This window comes from Anopheles merus, chromosome X, assembly GCF_017562075.2.
Source record: "Anopheles merus strain MAF chromosome X, AmerM5.1, whole genome shotgun sequence".
NCBI lineage: Eukaryota > Metazoa > Arthropoda > Insecta > Diptera > Culicidae > Anopheles > Anopheles merus.
Genome location: NC_054081.1, coordinates 9,110,853 through 9,129,469, shown reverse-complemented (window position 1 = coordinate 9,129,469; position 18,617 = coordinate 9,110,853). Strand labels below are relative to the sequence as shown.

The window sequence follows — 18,617 nt, the reverse complement described above, 5'->3', positions numbered from 1 at the left end:
ATTTTTATTATAATAATAATAATAATAATAATAATATCATATTATATTATTATTATTATTATTGTTATTATTATTAATATTATTATTATTATTATTATTATTATTATTATTATTATTATTAATATTATTATTATTATTATTATTATTATTATTATTATTATTATATTATTATTATTATTATTATTATTATGATTATGATTATGATTATTATTATTTTTATTATTATTATTATTATTTATTATTATTATTATTATTATATTATTATTATTATTATTATTATTTTTATTACTATTTTCTTCTTCTGTTTCTTCTTCTTCTTTTTCTTCTTCTTATTATTATTTTCTCATTTACTAATTTTCCGTCTCTTTTTTTATCAGTGTCTTTCATTATTATATTTCATACAGTGAAATATTTTATATTTACCAGTTTCTTGTGCTTGACAAATGTTATATTCTATTCCTAGTTATTTTAGTCAATATTTGGAGTTATCATGTCCTGTTACTATCCAACTCTTAGTCTTTATTTCATTTGCATTTGTTTTGTTGAATGCCAGGTTCTCTCGAGGTGTTCGTCTTACCCGAACAAAACTGCCCAAAAACAATAGAAAAATCAACACATTGCCTGATGAAATACAGGAGTGCAAGATAAAGTATGCACGTTTCCATTGCCACTGTATTTCAATATCTCTAGGCTTTTAACATTTTCCTTACCGTGTCCGTCTTTACCTACCTTCCCCAACATCGCAGCGCAAGAGCGGTCGGAAGAGTTGAGCGTCTGGTTAAGCGAGTGACCTGTCTGTCCCGGGACGCGTTAACAAGCTGCGCCAAGAACATGCTAACACGGAGTGCGCGAGTGCTAATTGGTCCGCCAGCCAGATTCTAACGAGATTCGGTCGGTCCCCTGGTTGGAGCCGTTGCTAACGCCCCATTTTTAATCAGTCGCCCGTGGAATAGTTCACCTTCTCCCCTCCACGATTTTTTTTTTTGGCTTGGTTGCTTGCATAAAAAGATGCGACCGAAGGTTAGGCGGCAAATGATGAGCCACTTTCACCACCGGAAGGGGCTTTAAGCGAACCGAGCGCATGCAGTAGATGCCTGTTACCCGCGGGGACAGACGACGAACCCCGGCGACAGGGCAATCGAAAGCGTCTAAACATGCAAAACAGATACGGCGGCAGATCGCATTTCAACCACGGGCTTATTAGATTCCAGGATGTGCCCAGCAGCCCAAGAATAGGCTTTGCGGCGTGGCTAGAACACGGAGTGCGCTGTAATGCTAGTCACGATTCGTATCATAAAAACCGCATACATTTCTAACGCGCAGACACGCCACCTAGGTGCCGAGCGGCTCTCCGCCCGCGGTTAGTGACAGGTATGCGGCGGAATAACAAACAGCAGCAGCGTCAGGCGCTGTTTCGTGGACGGTGCGGACCCAGCGCGGCCCACAGTACGCATCGAGCCGTCGCGCGAGCAGGTTACGCTGCGTGGTTGACCTGAGCACGGCAACGTGTGCGTGGGTGTGCCAATACAATGGAGCGAGCAACGGGTGTAACGGGCTGGCTGGCCGTGCTGCTAGTGCTCAGTGCGGCCGGGGGCCACACCGTCCAACCACAATCAACCGCGGAAGCTGCGCTGGGGCTGGTGCTGGCCCGCATCGGCTCGGCGGCGGACGAGCAGCTGCGGCCGGCGGGCGACTGCTGGCGGGAGGTGAACCGGACGCTGGAAGCGGCCCGCAACCAGGAACCGTGGGCCGTGGCAAGTGAGTGTACGGGCGCGAAAGGATCGGGTGGCCACTCCGGGTGTGTTTGTGGGTTGATGAAGATGTGATGCTTACCTTCGACAGTCAAAACGGCGTGTGTGACCACACAAACGCAGCAAACACACACCGGACGACGCGCAACGACGCCAAGTGCAGCGGACCGTACCAGGTGGGAAAGGTGGCGGGTCTGTTGCAACTGCCTGTCCGCTTCCTGCCGCTTCGTTGGACGACGCTGCGGTGTACATAATTCGGTGTGGTGTTAAAAATAGTCGCGAGTTTTTCCTATTTTTGGACCCCCGATGTGTGTGTGTGTGTGTGTGTGTGTGTGTGTGTGTGTGAGGACTCCACCTCCTCGCCTAGGTCATGGTACGCGGACCAAACGAAAGGCATAACATTACTTTCAAGGTTTGTTGGTGTTTTTATTTCTGCTCTCCGCTTGATGATTAGATAGCGGAGAGTTGCGGTGCTGCTGTGCTGCACCAAACCAACACACACACACACACACACACACACGCACACACAAATAAGATTTTGAAAGTCGGTGGACACGGTGGAGAACCGTGCCGGTCGATCTAATTACAGCCTCTTCGCACATTTGTGGGCCAGGGTCAAGAACATGCTGGACCACTCTCGTCCGCTTCGGCAGCGGTTTCGGCGCCCGAGAACCTGTTCTAACGCCCGGGGCTGACGTAAGAGCAGGCGGTGCCGGCAGGCGCCACCGAAACCGATGATTAGCGAGCGATTTTTGCAATTTGCGATTGACCGATCGGGCAGCGCCCGGTCGGCGATGGCTGAAAGGTTACCCACTTTTCCGCGCGGCGCGTTCTAGAAAGTGCCAGCCCGGTTGCCTGAGTTCGTGATTGGCTTAACCGCACGCGCTGCCCGCTCCCCATCTGGCATGCATCTTGCAGCCACGCGGTAATGACGTCCGTAATGTGATCTTTAATGTAATTGCGCCAGCACATTGCAACGGCAGTGGCAGGATGTTTTATTTATAACTTCCAACCCTTCGTCATCATCTATCCAGCTGTTTGTCTTTGGCGTGAAGTTTGCGCACTTGAACTCGCCTCCCGGCTGTCCAAACACACGGCTTCGGCTTGGCGGCCGAAAATATCGCCCGTTCAATCGGTTCGATTGCGCCAAATCATTGCGCCGTTCACGTGTGGGCACAGTGGGTACTGCGTAGGGCAAAGCACTGAAAGGGTTTTGCAAGTAGATTAAACATTAATATGATCATTCGGGGGAAGCATATAGGCTACCAATAGCACTAAGCCCTATGAAAATGTGTTATTTTGGGTTGAAGCTGTTCGCTCTACTGATTGCATTTAGAAAATTACTGGATAAATTAAAAAAAATACGTGTGGTGATTAGGGTAACATAAAAAAAAATATTAAAAAACCATATTTTTAAAAACCATATTTTTTTTATTAAAAAACCATACCTGTCTTTTGCACTTTTATAGCGGTTTAAGCACTCATGTACGGGGGTCGGTCCCGTGGTGTAGTCGGCTAGGCGCACTGTTCCAACAGTAACAAGCCCGTGATGGGTTCAAACGACTCTCTCGCCATGTGAGCAAATATTTAGTAGTAAACACCAGCCAGAGCCAGGGCAACTTAAGAAAGCTTTTTCTATAGAAACACGTGCAGCTCTACAATTGTTGAATCAAATATAAGAAGAAGAATAAGAAGAAGTATTTCGTGTAAAAAAGGTTTGGTTTTGAGGTGTGAAATCGTTTTGCTTGCATGAAAACACTAAATTGCTGGTACGTTTTATCAACAGTGATTTCTATCGGATAGGCAACCCAATCTGAAGAAGAGAGGAATAAAAAGAAGAAGAAGAAAAAGAATAATAAGAATAATCAATTAATGCTAAAAATAGAATAATCAAATTTTTTGCACGTTTTATGCAAAACTTCAAAACGTAATGATTTTTTCTTGCTTTTTTAGTAAATATTACCTTGTGAAGCTACAACAATTGAGGCAAAGGGCAAAAAAACTTCCGACAAAGGGTCATTTGCCGGGCATTTGGCCCGATTTTTGACCTTTTGGCCATTCCTGCATGAAAATCCATAATTCAATTGCACAGTTTCACCTCAGTTTTGCTCGAAATGACAACCCGTGGTCCCGCGGTGTGTGGTGAGTGGAGGAAAACGGACTATCTTTCCGCTCCAACCGTTCCCTTTGGGTTGAGTTTGGCCGAGAAGGCAAGCTGTGTGAACTGCTGCACCCTTATTGAAGGCTGACGTGCCAACACCAAAGACACATGTAACATTTAAACATGTTGAAAGAATGCTTTATTGCAAGTGCGTCATAGCATGTCTCTGCTAAGATGAAGCAGAAGATGCTAAGCAGTCTTGGTACAGTTATTAATCTTTTGAAGATTATCCGTGTAATGCTAATATTGGAGTTTTGACATGTTAAGACTTTTTCTTTGAGGCTAAGGCATCAATATTAACTGATCTTCTAAAAAAACTGTATATCAAGTCCACGACATAATAAAGGAAACTCGGAACAAAGCGTACAGGTAGTGCCCGAGACATGCTAGTCTCAGAGGTAGTTTCATATGCATAGAGATACTTAAAAGTTGCAAATCTGTGCCCTTTGAAACTATCATAGCCACACGGATTGCATTAAAAATGGTCTGAAAGATCAGGATCAGGAAAGTCCACATGATCTTGAGCCAATGGAATCCATTTTTATTCAATTTTGTATCCAATGCACTATTTTAACACTGGTTTTTTGCACATGAATATCACATGCTCATCTGCAAACGATTTCATGAGAAAAATAGCAATACAACATTTGGAATTCATTCTCAAACATTATCATCACTTTATTACTGTCCCAAAAGCATATGCATATAAATAAGCTGTAAATTTGATAGTATATTTGCACTTCAGGTCTAAAAGGTTCTAGAAATGGTTATAGGTAACAGTAACAGTAAAAAAATAATAATAGAGGAAAGTGGGACAAAATCCACCTGCTAAGAATTTTGGTCTGAATCTTATTGGTTAAACACATTGCACACTGTTATTTTGACGGCAATCGATACTTCAACGTATTGTTGATGAAAAACAATCATAAGTCTACGCAATAATAACAAATATGTGTGTTTAAAATGAATTTAAAAAATCAACGTCAAAAGTCGTGAACATGTATTGTGCGGGGTTTATGTGTAAATTATTTATATATAAATATAAATATAGATTTAAAATAGTCTTGCTATGGGGCAAAATAGTCTTACAGGAAATCTAGTCTAACTGGAATAAAGGGACAAAATGGACCACAACATTGGACTTCAGGCTTTGGTTTACGCTCTGGCATCTTGGTAGAATTGTGAGAGTAGAGACAGAAGTTCAGTATTTCAGTGTTTTGTTGAATAATTTAGTAAAATGCTGGATTATTTCAATACTTCATGTGTTTTTTTATTAAGTAATTTTTCTGTCGATACGTTATACATACAGCACAGTTTTATTTATGTAAAGCTAGTACAGTGGAGCGACCACAGCCTCATCGTGTTGCACCTATCAAAACATAAAGACCATTTTGCCCCAAGCTGGAGTGACCATTTTGCCCCATGTGAACAATTTAACAAATTTTAACTTAAAAACATTATATTTAATTAAAATGGTTACATTATTCACGTAAATCATAGATAAATATCATGTGCTTGGATACACATTCTTATTTTCTGTTAATATGTGTTGCACACTGCAACAAGATTCTTTCTTTCAGCCAAAGTAAAAATGTTTTCATTGAAACAAGCGTTTTTTAAGCATCGATATTTTTATTTGCGAAGCAAAACATCCGTCGCTTGTCTCAGGCTTAGGAGAAAGAATGAATTTTGTTCTCTCCTGCAGCTTCGATCGTAAGCGTTCGGGAATACTCGGCCCGATCAGTGTTGGACGTTGTCCACACTAAGCATTTACCGCGTCGCCCTCTGTCGGCAATTGCAGGGAGCAACACCTTGGGAGCGAATCGGTCGTTAATAATAATTAACAATATGTGTTAAATTCATACGAAAGCTTATTTTCGAGACCGTTTTTAGCAAATATTTTACTTGCTAAATTATTCATTTGTTTTGAAATGTTAGGAAATGAAACGTTCATGGTGGGCTTTTGAAACATTGGATTAGATGTTTTTCAATCATTAGAAGTCATTATAAACGTGTCAATATACCAATTGACACCATTTCGCCGACCATTTCGCCCCATGTTACCATTTTGCCCCAGGTTCCCTTACTTAATAAAATAATCGACAACATCGCAGTGCGCACGACAAGATGACAAGAATTTAAATGTTCCTTCGGCACTTTGCAACTCGCTCTCTCTCTCTCTCTCTTCTCACTGACTCGCACCAGATAACAGGTTGTTGGTAGATCCGTTGCGTTCGGTGTGATTAATTGTTCGATCCTCCGCTACTGGTCGCACTTGACCAGTCGCCCGCGCGAGTTGGACTTTGCATCCATTGACCCGCTTTTGTTTTTACTCCCCTCCCCCCCCACAGTGTTTGACGCTACGGTAAAGTACCCGGAAGCGGTCGAGCTCGGCGCACGGTACCATCTCGGCAGCTACGACGAGTGTGTGCCGGTGGGCGAGCGGGTGGCCCCGGTCCGGCCGCAGTACTGTTTGGCGCAGGTCGCGCTGGACGGCTTCCGGCTGCAGCAGTCGGCGGGCCGCAATGACAACGAGCCGAGCAACGGCACCAGCCTCACGGTGCGGTGGGGCGTCTGTGTGCCGGCCAGCTGCAGTGCGAGCGAGACGGCCCGACTGCTGGCGGGCGCGAGCGGCTACGCGGTGAGCGACGCCGTCTGTCAGGTGCGCTCGCGCCTGTCCGGCGGCTACGATCGGCTGCAGATCGTGACCGCCTGCGTGCTGGCCGTGTTTGTGCTGATGGTGGTGTTCAGCACACTGTACGACGGTGGTGGTGGTGGCGGTGCGAGAAGCGAGTGCGCGCCGGAGAAGCGGCCGACCGGTGCAGTGGCGGTGCTGCGTGCCTTCTCGGCGGTGGAGAACCTGCGCAAGCTGGCCCAGCTGTCCAAGGACGATCACGGGCTGGGCTGCATCAACGGCATCAAGGCGCTCGCGATGGTGTTCATACTCGGCGGCCACGCGCTCGTGTTTATGGCCGGCGGGCCGCTGCTCAATCCGGCCTTCTTCCGCGAGCAGAGCCGGCTGCTGCAGAACGCCTTCCTGCTCAACTCGCCCCTGCTGGTCGACACGTTCCTGCTGCTCAGCGGGTTCCTCTTCGCCCGGCTGCTGCTGCTCGAGCTGGACAAGCGCCAGGGCCGGCTCAACTTCGGGCTGCTCTATCTGTTCCGGTACGTGCGGCTGACGCCGGCCTACCTCGCCGTCATCGCGCTGTACGCGACCTGGCTGCCCCGGCTGGGCGACGGCCCGCTGTGGACGGAGCGGATGGAGCTGGAGCAGCGCCGCTGCCGGCAGAGCTGGTGGCTGAACGTCCTGTACGTGAACAACTACTTCGGCACGGACAGCGTGTGCATGTTCCAGTCCTGGTATTTGGCCACCGACACGCAGCTCTTCCTGCTCGCCCCGGCCCTGCTCTACCCGATGTGGCGGTACGGGCATCGGGTCGCACTGCTGCTGGTCGGGGGCGCTACGGGCGTCTCGATTGCGGTGCCCTTCTTCGTCACCTACGTTCGGCGGCTCGATCCAACCTTCATGGTGTTTACCGAGTACGTACCCTCTCGGGGTCAGTGTAGCTCTCATACCTTCCATACCACTGACGTCATGCTATTATTGTGCCCCACAGCGAGGTGCACGATCTGCAGGCGAACGACTACTTCGTGAACGTGTACGGCAAGACGCATCTGCGGGCGACGGCCTACCTGTTCGGGCTGCTGGTTGGATATCTCGTGCACTGGATGCAGATCAAGAAGTAAGTACGAGGGTGCTGTCCGACGATAAAGAGCTTTGTGGTAGATTCGTTTTGCTCCAATGTGACGATCCGGCTTGGGGGAGTTTTGGTAGAAATTGTGAGTTCTTGCACATTGAACAGATGCTCTAGAAACTTAAGTCTTTCGAGACTTAGAATCATCTGATCGTGGAGTCATCTATTTCTAAATATATTAAGTATCCTTTGCTCCAGTCCATTCGGCATGTCTATAAGAGTACTCTAACAGTGTTTTTGTATATCCAACGGAGTATTTAAAAAAGACTTCCGGGTATTAGAGCTCAATTTTTGCACACTCTGGACGAACTAGAAATAGGATATTAGATATAGACGATTTCGTTCAAGCTCGTACAGCGGTTTCCTAGCCAATTTTCTATGTAAAATAGTCATCGTTCGTGAGATGTTTTTCAACGGCTGTCACATAGCTTGTTAGCTCTATAATATTTTTTTAAGTTTCTTTCGCATGCTCTGGTTTAGTTTGAGAGGCTAAAAATAACATCATGTGACAGTTGTTCATGTAAAGAAACATCTGCGACAGTTTCTGTATAAAAAAAAATCTATCGAGCAATGAATACAGAGTCTTACAGAGTCCTTTTTCAATGTGATAAGGGTTTTCAAGTCAATTTTCAATGTGAACGGTAGTATTCACCGCCTGCAAGCTGTTTTTCAACAGCTGTCTTACACTAAACCTTGCATCACAAGGTGCTTTTTTGCTTCTTCTATTTGCTTTTCAACACACCAGAGAGAACTGTCACACGCACTCCAGCTCCTGGTGTGCTGAAAATCATATGCAAGAACTGAACATTATTGTAATGCGAATGCTACACTTGACAGCTGTAATAAAGAAGAAAACTGTAAATGGTTAACAGTAATGTGCACATTGGAAAATAATTTCAAAACCCCTTTTAAAGCAGGAAACAGCATTTAAAGAGTTTTCTGAGTCAATTTTCAATGTCAAAAACTTTTTTCATAGCTTGTGAGATATTTTATCAATTGTCAAATATTGCATTTGAATCACAATCAGATCTTCCACACAATGTTCAACACGTTTCAAGCTGAGAATAAGTTTAACAAGTTTTAGTGATGTGTTGAAAACCATGTATATCAAGTTCAATTTTATTATGATGCCAATACAATGTGCGGCAGCTGTTGAAAAACATCTTGAAAGCAGTGAATAATGATGTGCACTTGGAAAAAATCGTGTATTTTAACCGTTATTTTAATATTGTTTCAGTTCTTCCACATGATTTTCAACACACAACAAATAACTTTCAAACCCAGTGTAGTCTGTGGCGTGTTAAAAATCTTGTATACGAGCTGGTAAATTTGATTTTGATGGAAATACAACATTTGACAGCTGTTGAAAAATATCTCGCAAGCAATGCAAATGATGTTGACATTGAAACTTGATTTGGAAACCCTGGTATCATGGCCAGTGCTGCAATTTGTCTTGAGCATCACGAGATTTTCACCAACGAAAACAATGAACATATTCGTGGTGGCTTTATATTCATTACTGATACTCAATAACAGTGCAGCATGACGTGCCGAACGTGACATTCGTATGTGCCCAAGGCATGCCATCACAAGCATAATCATGACTTTTTCTGGCTGTGAACAGTGCCGCCAAATGCCACTGGTTTCAGTCCCCAATACTCATGACTGAAACGAAACTCAAATCAGCGGACGTACACAGCTGAGATGATCAGAGGTGATACTCAAACGGTTGCAGAATCAATCACATGTTTGATGACATTTTGTTCAGCACCCAACTGTTGGTCACTCACTTGGTCATGACATTTTCTGTCGGCGATAATCACGACATTCTTGGAATATACTTGGCGCGTGGTCCCAAGCTGCAAAATGACCAAATGTCAGTCGATTAAAACAGAGCGAGAAAACATGCTCATTATGTTTCGTGGAAACACTCGCACGCACCGCATATCTCCCATGACTATCGTGATGATTACCAGACAGAAAATGTCGCGACCAACTGACAGACCAAGAGTTGGTTGCATACAATGTCACATGTGATGGTCACAACAGTAGAGCTCGTGACGCTGACATGGTTTTGTTTCAGCCGGAATTTGTCATGACTAAATCAGTGACATTTTGCACAGCTGATCACAGTAACAAAAAAGTCATGACAAAGTGACTGACTCAGCGTTGGTCGCAAAAATGTCACGAAGCATGCATTGATCACACCAATCGCTTTGAGTATCACCTCTGATTATCACTATTGAGTACGTGACGCTGATATAGATTTTGTTTCAGTCAGATTTTTTGATGACATTGACAATGACATTTTGCAGCCATGCAAGGCTTGCTAGATGTTAGTCACTAGTTGTCGTATTTTGTATATGCCGCACAATAGTTGTTTTCATTGCTTTCTGAAAATGATTTTCAACACTCGATGCTTGTATGGATTGAGTTAGACCTTTTTTTTGTGATGTGTGGAAGGGTTAACACATCTGTTGAAAAACAAATCTTAAGCGACGAATAACGGCGTTCCCATTTGAAGTTGACTCGGAGAATCCTGCAAAGATGATGGCACTAGAAAGCAACTCTTCAACCCCTGTAGAAGCGTTGAGCTGATGGGGACAGGAACATAAAAATTCTGCACAAAAACTAACTCTCAAACTTTACTCTGCCAGCGTTCGGATCGGGCGGCGGAAGCTGGCCGCCTGCTGGGCGGCGGCCACCGTCTGCGGCTGCACCGCCATGTTCTCCCTAACCGCCTTCTACACCGGGCTCGGCACCGGCAACTACCTGCACAACGCGCTGTACGCCGCGCTGCACCGGTTCGGCTGGAGCCTGTCGAACGGGTGGCTGGTGCTGGCGTGCGTCACCGGCCACGGCCGCACCCTGCACCGCATCCTCTCCTGGCGCGCGTTCGTGCCGCTCAGCCGGCTGACCTACTGTGCGTACCTGATGAACGGGCTGGTCGAGCTGTACCTGTCCGCTTCCCGCCGGACGCCTCTCTACGCAAGCATCGCGACGCTGGTAAGTGGTCTCGAGCAGGACGACCAGTGTGTTCCCAAAAACGACTAATTTCTTTCCTTGTTTGCCGCCGGTAAAAACAAAACGCTCCGAAGACGGCCGAATCCGTCTCGCACATGACGCTGACGTTCCTGCTGGCGCTGCTGCTCTGCCTCATGTTCGAGTCGCCGATCCACGGGCTGGAGAAGATACTGCTGAGCCGGATCCGGCCGACGCACGGCGGACCATCGGGTGGTGCCCGCGAGCCGGAAACGAACAGCCTGAGCACGAACAACACGCACAGCACCTCGGAGGAGGCGTAGGAGGGCGGGCGGCGGCGGCGGCGGGAAGCATTGGGAATTTTAATGGTACAAGTTGTAAATATTTATCACATTAAGGGAAACACGAAGTGAGCATGACGCTTGAACGGTTGTCGTTGTCTTTTAGTTAAATAAAGTTCGTTCTTTACATTGCGTTGGCGTCGTCGCGGCGCTGCTGTGGTGCTACAGGCGGGACCAGCTGGCCCCGTTGGTGGCGGGGCGTCGCTTCACCTCCTTCTCCTCGTCGATCTCCTCCTCCTCCTCCTCCTCTTCTTCCTCTTCCTCTTCTTCCTCCTCTTCCTCCTCCTCTTCCTGCTCAGGCTCTTCCTCCTGGTCGGGCGGGTTCGTCGCTAACGGTGATTCGGGCTCCGCAACGCTCTCCTTCGGAGCTGCCTCCTGCTGCACCTCCGGCTCGGAGCTCTGCGCCCAGAAGTCCTCCTCCGGAGCGGTCGGCTGCTCCACCGGCGCTGCCGCACGCTTGCGCAGCCAGAGGCCCTCATCTTCCTCCTCCTGGTCGTCGAACGGGCTCACAAAGTCCGCTTGCTCCGGTGCAGCTCCCTCCGACGCCGCTCCCTCCGTCGGTTCACTCTTCTCGGGCTCCGCCTCCGCCACCGGCTCGTCCTCAACCGCCGGTTCCGGCTGCTGCTGCGGTTGCACCGGGGGCCGCACCTCCAGCCCTTCAAACACGCCGTACTGGTCGAGCAGCCGCTTCACGTTCTGGATGGGCAGATCGAACAGCAGCGTGAGGGCGAGGGCCGCTCCGAGCGCAATGCACACCTCCGCCCGGTTCACGTACCCGGCGAAGCTGAACACGCTCGTGCCGCGCGTCGTGCCGGCGAAGTAAAAGAACACGAGAAACTGCACGAGCGTGAGCGAGTAGGTGAGCCGCCCGAGGCAGACCAGCGGCCGGGAGCTGAGCAGCCGGTTGAGCAGGCTGGCCGGCTCGGCCAGACAGTAGTAGATGGTCCAGCAGAGGCCGACCGACCAGGAGAGCGGTGCGAGCGCGGCAAACTGGGCCGCATCGGCCGGCTCGTACCGGAAGTCCTTGCGCACGATGTCGAGCGGGAAGCAGACGCACCAGAGCAGGGCGACGGCGGCCCCGAGCCAGCCGGCGTACCGGACGCCGCGCTCGGGGCGCGACCGGCCCACCTCCTGCAGCAGGTAGCCGAGCCCAAAGCCGGCCAGGTAGGGCGTCAGGCGGTGCAGCGTCTCGGCGCAGGACAGGTTGAGCGTGCGGTAGAGCTGCGTGAGCCGGACGCCGTGGAACACGTACGGGGCCAGCCGGTCCTCGGTCGTCGCGGCAAAGCGGATCGCGGTCGAGAGCGCACTCAGCAGGACGTAGGCGGCGGTCCCGTAGAACGGGCTGCGCACCAGTATCACCAGCAGGAAGGGGGCCAGCACGCTCAGCTGCATCTCGATCGCCAGCTGGAAGGTGTGCGGAGCGCACTGGAGAGAGAGAGCGTGAGAGAGAGTGGAAAAGAGCGTGGTGAGTGATGAAGAGTGCTGCGGAAGAGCGCTGTGAGCAGGAGCGCTCCGTACTGACCGTCTCCTCGATCGGGTACCAGTTGTGCATGAAGAGCAGATTGCTGAGGTAGCCGTGCTTGCAGAGGTTCGCGTTCTTCGTCACCACGTCGCCCCACTGCGGTCCGCTGCCGAGATGCTCCCAGACCCAGGCGTAGAACATCAGCACCGGCACGAGCGGGAACACCAGCCTGCCAGACGACACCGAGTGAGTGAGTGAGCGTGAGTTGAGCTACTCTTTGAAAGACTGAGGACACTCACCTGAGGTACCGGCCGGCGATGCGCTTGAACCAGGAGACGCGGGCCCGCTCGCGGTACTCCCGCACCATGCGGTAGGCGGCGAGGAAGCCGCTCACCACCAGAAACACGTCCGCGTACAGCATCAGCAGCCGGACCGCGACGCTCCACGGTGCGTTGAAGCTGTCGGTGAACTCGTTCCGGTTGGTGAACGGCTGGTAGCCGAGCGGGACGAGCCGCAGCGCTAGGAAGAGGGCAGCGCCGGCCAGCGCCTTCAGCCCGTCCAGGCAGGGCAGATGGTCGTCGGACGCTCCGCCGGCCGCCCCGAACAGCTGCGGCAGCGTCTGCTTGAGCGAGAACGCCATCAGCGTCTGGTGGAACGCGTTCGTCGTGCGGCGCTCGGGCGGATCGAGCGGCGAGTCCTGCGCGGACGGTGGCTCAATCTTGATGAAGATTTCGTAGTCGTTGAGTGTCGCGACCAGCGTTACCACGGCCACGAACGTGTAGAAACCACTGAGGGACATAGAGAGGGAGCGCGAATGAGATAGCGGAGCGTTGGTGGTTGGTGTGAGTGCGATCAATGTACTTACAACACGGCTACCAGCTGCCAGTGGTCCTTGAGCAGCCGGGACCAGGTGCGCACCTGGCGGACGTGACAGTTCGCCTCCTCCAGCTCGAGGAACAGCTTGATGCCGGTGGAGTTGTACGGCCGCACGAAGTGCTGCACGATGCTGCCCGCGTCCTCGAACGAGCAGGCGGCCGGCAAACAGATGCCCCAGTTGATCGTGGTGAAGCGGGGCAGGAAGTGGTCCGGCTGCAATGAGCAAGGGAGCGTTGTTAGTATCTGTGAATCAATCAGTTTGGGACTCGGTTCCAGATCCGAAGAAGGAGTCCGCGAACAGTTACTGGATCGTCTAGGGGTTTGGGATCAGTTCCCGAAATCCACTATGGGTTCGGAATCAGTTCCAATGTTGGAATAGTTTTGTGATTGGTTTTGGTTTCCCGGAACAGGTCCAGCAATACTTTTGAAGATCATTTAGTTTTCGGGATCATCTCCAAAACTTTAACCAAAATTCGTTCGAGATTCAAACCAGGTTCAGAATCAAATGAAAATTTGTAGCAGGTTCGAGAACAGTTCCCGGATTAGATTGAGTTCGTAATCAGTACCAAGATTAGCCATGTGTTCGGGATCAATACCACAATCTGAACGGGTCCAAGAATAGTTCCGATATTGTTCAAGGTTCGAGAACAGTTCCCGGATTGTTTAGGATTCGAAATCCGTTCCGAGACTCGAGTACGAACATGAGTTCGGGATCAGTCTCAGAATCGAAACCGGGTTTGAGACCGCTCTGGATATAAGGTAAGTTCCAGATTCGGAACAAGTCCGGGAATAGTTCCAGGATCGGTTAAGGTTACGGATCAGTTCCAAAAATGGAAACGGATTCAGTTCAGAATTAATTCTAGATACGAAATCAATTCCTCATTTGCAACAGGTTCAGGAACAGATCCCTGGAATAAATTCCAAAATTGAGCATGAAATTTAGATAAGCCCCAGTATTGGAACAGGTTGGAGACCGGTTTGGGTTTGATATCAGTTCCATTCCAGAATAAGTACAGAATGAATACAAGATTCGGAACAGTTACAGGAACAGTAATTAATTAAGATTCATGTAATCAGTTGTAATATTGGTGTGGGTTAGACAGTCAAGAATCAGTTTCAAATCTGAAATAGATTCGGGATCTACTCCAGGTCCCGATTTGGATTCGTTATCAGTTACTGGTTCGGAACTGGTTCGCAAATAGTTCAAAATAATGCAAATAGATAAAAGTTCAGGGTTCGCAATCAGTTCCTAAATTGTATCCAATATCATTTTGGGTTTGAGATCAGATCCAGAATCAAAGCAGGTTCGGAATCAATTAATGATTCGTAACAATTCCAGGAATAGCTGCTGGACAGTTTAGGGATTTTTATCAATTCTGATACCCACAATGGGAATCAGCTCCAAAACTGAAACCGAGATCAGTTACATATTTGGAACAGGTACGGGAACAGTTCCCGGATAGTTTAGGGTTCATGATCAGTTCCAATATTGGTGTGGGTTAGTCAATCAGAAATCAGCTCCAGATCTGGAACAAGTTCGGGATCTGTCGCTGGACCGGTTTTGGGTTTGAGATCAATGCCAGATTCGGAACTAGTTATTGTTTTGCCTAAATTTCTGGATCTATTGCAAGATCCAGTAAGGCTCTTGAATCAGTTCCAGGATCAGAATCTACACAAAAGAGTTTGGGTTTGAGATCCGTTCCTGGGAACGTGTCGAGTTGCTGCAGGAATTCATTTCCGGGAGATAATTTCCCGTGGACCAGTATGGCGTTGAAATAAGTTCCAGTCCGAGTACACAGTGATAACGGTTCAAAATCAACTCTTCCCCTCCGGGACAGGTTTGGGAGGAGTTTTTCGGAGCACCGAGCCGAACCGAGCCAAAACTCTCGATATGTTTGAACAAACAAAGATATAAAACAACAAAAAACACTCTCCTAACAAAGATGCCTGATTAAAGAACATATTTAAGAGCTTAAAGCAGCTTGTTAAAGCAGCTTATTCCTACTTGGTTTCTTCGTAAAGTCAACAAAAATACATCATGGGAAATGCTTGAAGATGGTCGTCCAAAAAAAAAAAAAAAAGAAAGATGATTCACATTGGCATCAAATCCAAGATCCGTTCGAGGCTTGATCTTTTGGTTTGAACGGTATTTGCAAATGCCACCAGCGTTTAAATAAATACCGAAGAGTGTACCGGATCTGTATATCGAAGACATGCCCCGTTTCTTTCTGTTTCGATAAAAAAAGGTTGCTCCGATTCACCGGCAAAGTTGGGATGATGAATTTGATTGGACGAGTATCTCGTTCCATGATTTGGACCTAGTTTTGGTACGAATAGCGGCAACTGCAACGAAACTCAATCCCAAGATCCTACCGCACGTTGGTTGGGAAGCTGTGGAGTGGGGATGCACTCGCGCCCGGCTGGTGTACTTACATCGTTGAGCGTGCTCTTGACGAACCCGCCGCCCTGGAGCAGATGCACCGGGACGCGCAGCTCGGCATCCTCCGCCACCACGTCCACGTGCGCGAGACAGTACTTGCCGCGCAGCCGCACCAGCTCGTCCTCGCGCACCCGCACGCGCGTCGCGATGCCGGTGCACAGGTCGAAGTCGCCGAGCTGGTTGGCGTTGCCGCGCAGCAGCCCGGACGCGAGCCGCGCGCTCGCATCGATCATCTGCAGCGCCCAGAGCCGCTTGCCGCGCAGCTGCCGCTCGAAGATTTCGCCCTGCCGGCGGCACTCGGCCCCCCGGACCCGCGTGTAGTCCGGCACGAAGGAGGGCACGCGCAGCAGCAGCTGCTCGAAGTCCTCCGGCGAGATGGCGATGCGCTGCTTCACGACCCGGGCCGGCCCGTCGGCGGCCGACCGCTTGGTGCGCTTCGGGCCCGCCTCGACCGGCGGCTCGGCCGGCAGCTCGGCGGGATGGAAGAGGGCCGCGATCGGGCTGTGGTTGAGCAGCTGGACCAGCTTCGAGTCGGGCGCGGTCCTGGGCCGGCCGCGCTGCTTGGGCCGGGTGTGGCCGTCGTCCGCGTCCGCCTCACCGTCGTCGGCGTACGAGCCGATGGGCCGGAAGCGAATCTCTTCCTGCGAGTCGGCCCCGCCGTCCGCCGAGGCGAGCCAGCTGGCGAGCAGGTTGATGATCGGGTTGTCCTGCTCCTTCCGGGCGGCATCGGCACGGAACGACTGCACCCACCGCAGCAGCCCACCGTCCGACGCTTCCTCCTGCGCCGCATGGCCGTCGGCCGCCGGCTTTAGCACCGTTTCGAGCGCGCGCTTCAACCCTTCCAGCCAGCTCGCCTCGTCGGTCGGCTCCTGCCCCTTCCGGGCGGTCCGCACCGTCTCCCGCTGCTTCTCCTTCGGGTGCTGGCGCGTCTCCTTCTCGTCATCGTCATCGTCGTCGTCACCGTCGGCGGTTCGTCGCTCGTCTTCGCTGCCGGTGCGCTGCCTCGAGCCAAGCAACCCGAACAGGTTAAAAATAGAGCGCGGCTCGGCTTCGGCTACTTCATCCTCATCGTCGTCGTCGTCGTTGTCGGCGGCGGCGGCGGCGGCGGCATCTCCCCGACCGCGCACCGTCTCCCTCCGTTCGCTGGCCGCCGGGCGCTTGTCGCGGCTCTTCAGCCCGTGCCGGGCGCGGAGCAGCCGCTGCTGGGTCGCTCGCCGGATCGCGGCCTGCTCCTCCGTTTCCTCCTCATCCTCCTCGTCCTCCTCATCCTCCTCATCCTCGTCGTCATCGTCCTTCACTGGCCAGGGTTTGCGCGTCACCGCCGACCACGGTGCGTCACCCTTGCCGCGGCCCGCTACCTTGCGCTTCACCACCGCGAGCCCCTCCTCCTGGCCGTGCTCGCGCAGCCGGAACCCGTCCGCCTCGCCCACCACCAGCAGCAGGGCGAACAGGCAGAGCAGCCCGCCCGCCAGCAGCAGCCGTCGGTTCGCCACCATTGCCTCGTCACCACACACACACACACACACGTGCACTATCGTTTGCTTCGAGATACACACACTCACTCACACCTGCACACGAGCCACCCGCAACATATCCTGGACGGGCGGAACGGGGGTCGTTTGTTGATCGTCGGTCACGCCCAGCGCCGTTGATCGTTGCCACACGTTTGATTTGATCGGTTGCGCTTTCTCACTCTCTCACTCTCTCTCTCTCTATCTCTCTCTCGCTTCAACAATTTCGGAAAACTCGGGGGGGAAAAAGGGAATGGAAAACTGTCACCCAAACACAACCACCACAGGAGGAGCAGCCGTGGGTCCTGGTGGGAAGGGGCTGCGTCGTGTGCGTGCGCGTGTCGTCGTCTGCCGTTGTGTGTCCAGACCGGCTAGATGCTTGCGGACAACTGCGGGACACAACACAACACACTCACCCGGCGGCACTGTCCTTTGGCACGGGAGAAAATAAACCACACACATTCATATTCACACATTTCTCGGGAGTTATGTGGTGCCAATTTCTCTCTCTCTCTCTCTTTCTCTCTCTCTTTAATTCTGTCTCCCTCTCTTTGCTCTCTTCGTGTAATGTGTTTTGAATGGAAAGTAAAAGTTGTATTCTGCTTAAATCAAATTCTAATCAGAAATTACTGCGAAAATGACCCATTGGAAAAAGGTCCCATTACACACTAGCGCGGGCACGGGTCCAGTTGGGAACCTATTGGAGAGCTTTCTTGTGGCAGCGCGAAAGCTTCTGCACGGCACTGTTGAACCACACCTGAAGTAGGTGCGCTTATTGCCCACCAGTATCGACACAGCGCGAGTCTGAGTGTACCTGTGATTACGGCCGTGTGTGTGGTTATTATCTTTATCGTCGCGCTGAAAAAATGGTCACAAAAGAAGGGCAACACTTTCGCACCTACCTAAGCGATCGTTGGTGGTTAAGGTGGAAAATGTTAAAATATTGAGAGGGAGAGAGAAGCACAGCAAGAGTAAGAATGAAGAGAGTTTGATCGCGATCCGACTTGCGCAAATGCCGGAGCGCACTGCTGCACGGGCGACCAACTGTTGGGAGACAATTATAAACCATAAAGTTGGTGTTGTACATGCGCATGTATGCGTGTGTGTGTGCAGCAGCAATGCTCATCGCAACGACACAATGTAAGATGAGCTACCGCTTGTACTTCGGGACGGGGAAATTGTCTAAACCTTCGCTTCCGCAATAATTCGCTCGCAGAAGTTAATTCCATCTTCAAAAACGGCCTCTCTGCGTGCTCCTTGAGCTTCTCGGTTTTCCACCCAAACCCCTCCCCCCCCCCTCCCTCTCTCTCGCTCACATTCCACAGTGCGCGTTGCTGG

General features: G+C 50.3%; 2 protein-coding genes across 2 annotated transcripts; one reads left to right on the top strand and one right to left on the bottom strand.

The window, feature by feature from the left end:
• The first annotated feature begins 1,427 nt into the window (after positions 1-1,427).
• LOC121590792 (nose resistant to fluoxetine protein 6-like) lies at positions 1,428-11,115 on the top strand. Its single transcript, XM_041910792.1, has 5 exons — positions 1,428-1,758; positions 6,264-7,452; positions 7,530-7,655; positions 10,325-10,673; positions 10,766-11,115. The coding sequence occupies exons 1-5, from the start codon at positions 1,530-1,532 to the stop codon at positions 10,970-10,972; spliced, it is 2,100 nt and encodes a 699-aa protein (XP_041766726.1). The 5' UTR covers positions 1,428-1,529; the 3' UTR covers positions 10,973-11,115.
• Positions 11,072-17,718, bottom strand: LOC121590786. Its single transcript, XM_041910780.1, has 5 exons — positions 15,762-17,718; positions 13,318-13,541; positions 12,752-13,240; positions 12,513-12,681; positions 11,072-12,415 (listed from the first exon to the last, which is right to left on the bottom strand). Exons 1-5 carry the CDS (start codon positions 17,262-17,264, stop codon positions 11,153-11,155), a joined length of 3,648 nt encoding a protein of 1,215 aa, XP_041766714.1. The 5' UTR covers positions 17,265-17,718; the 3' UTR covers positions 11,072-11,152.
• Positions 17,719-18,617: the final 899 nt, after the last annotated feature.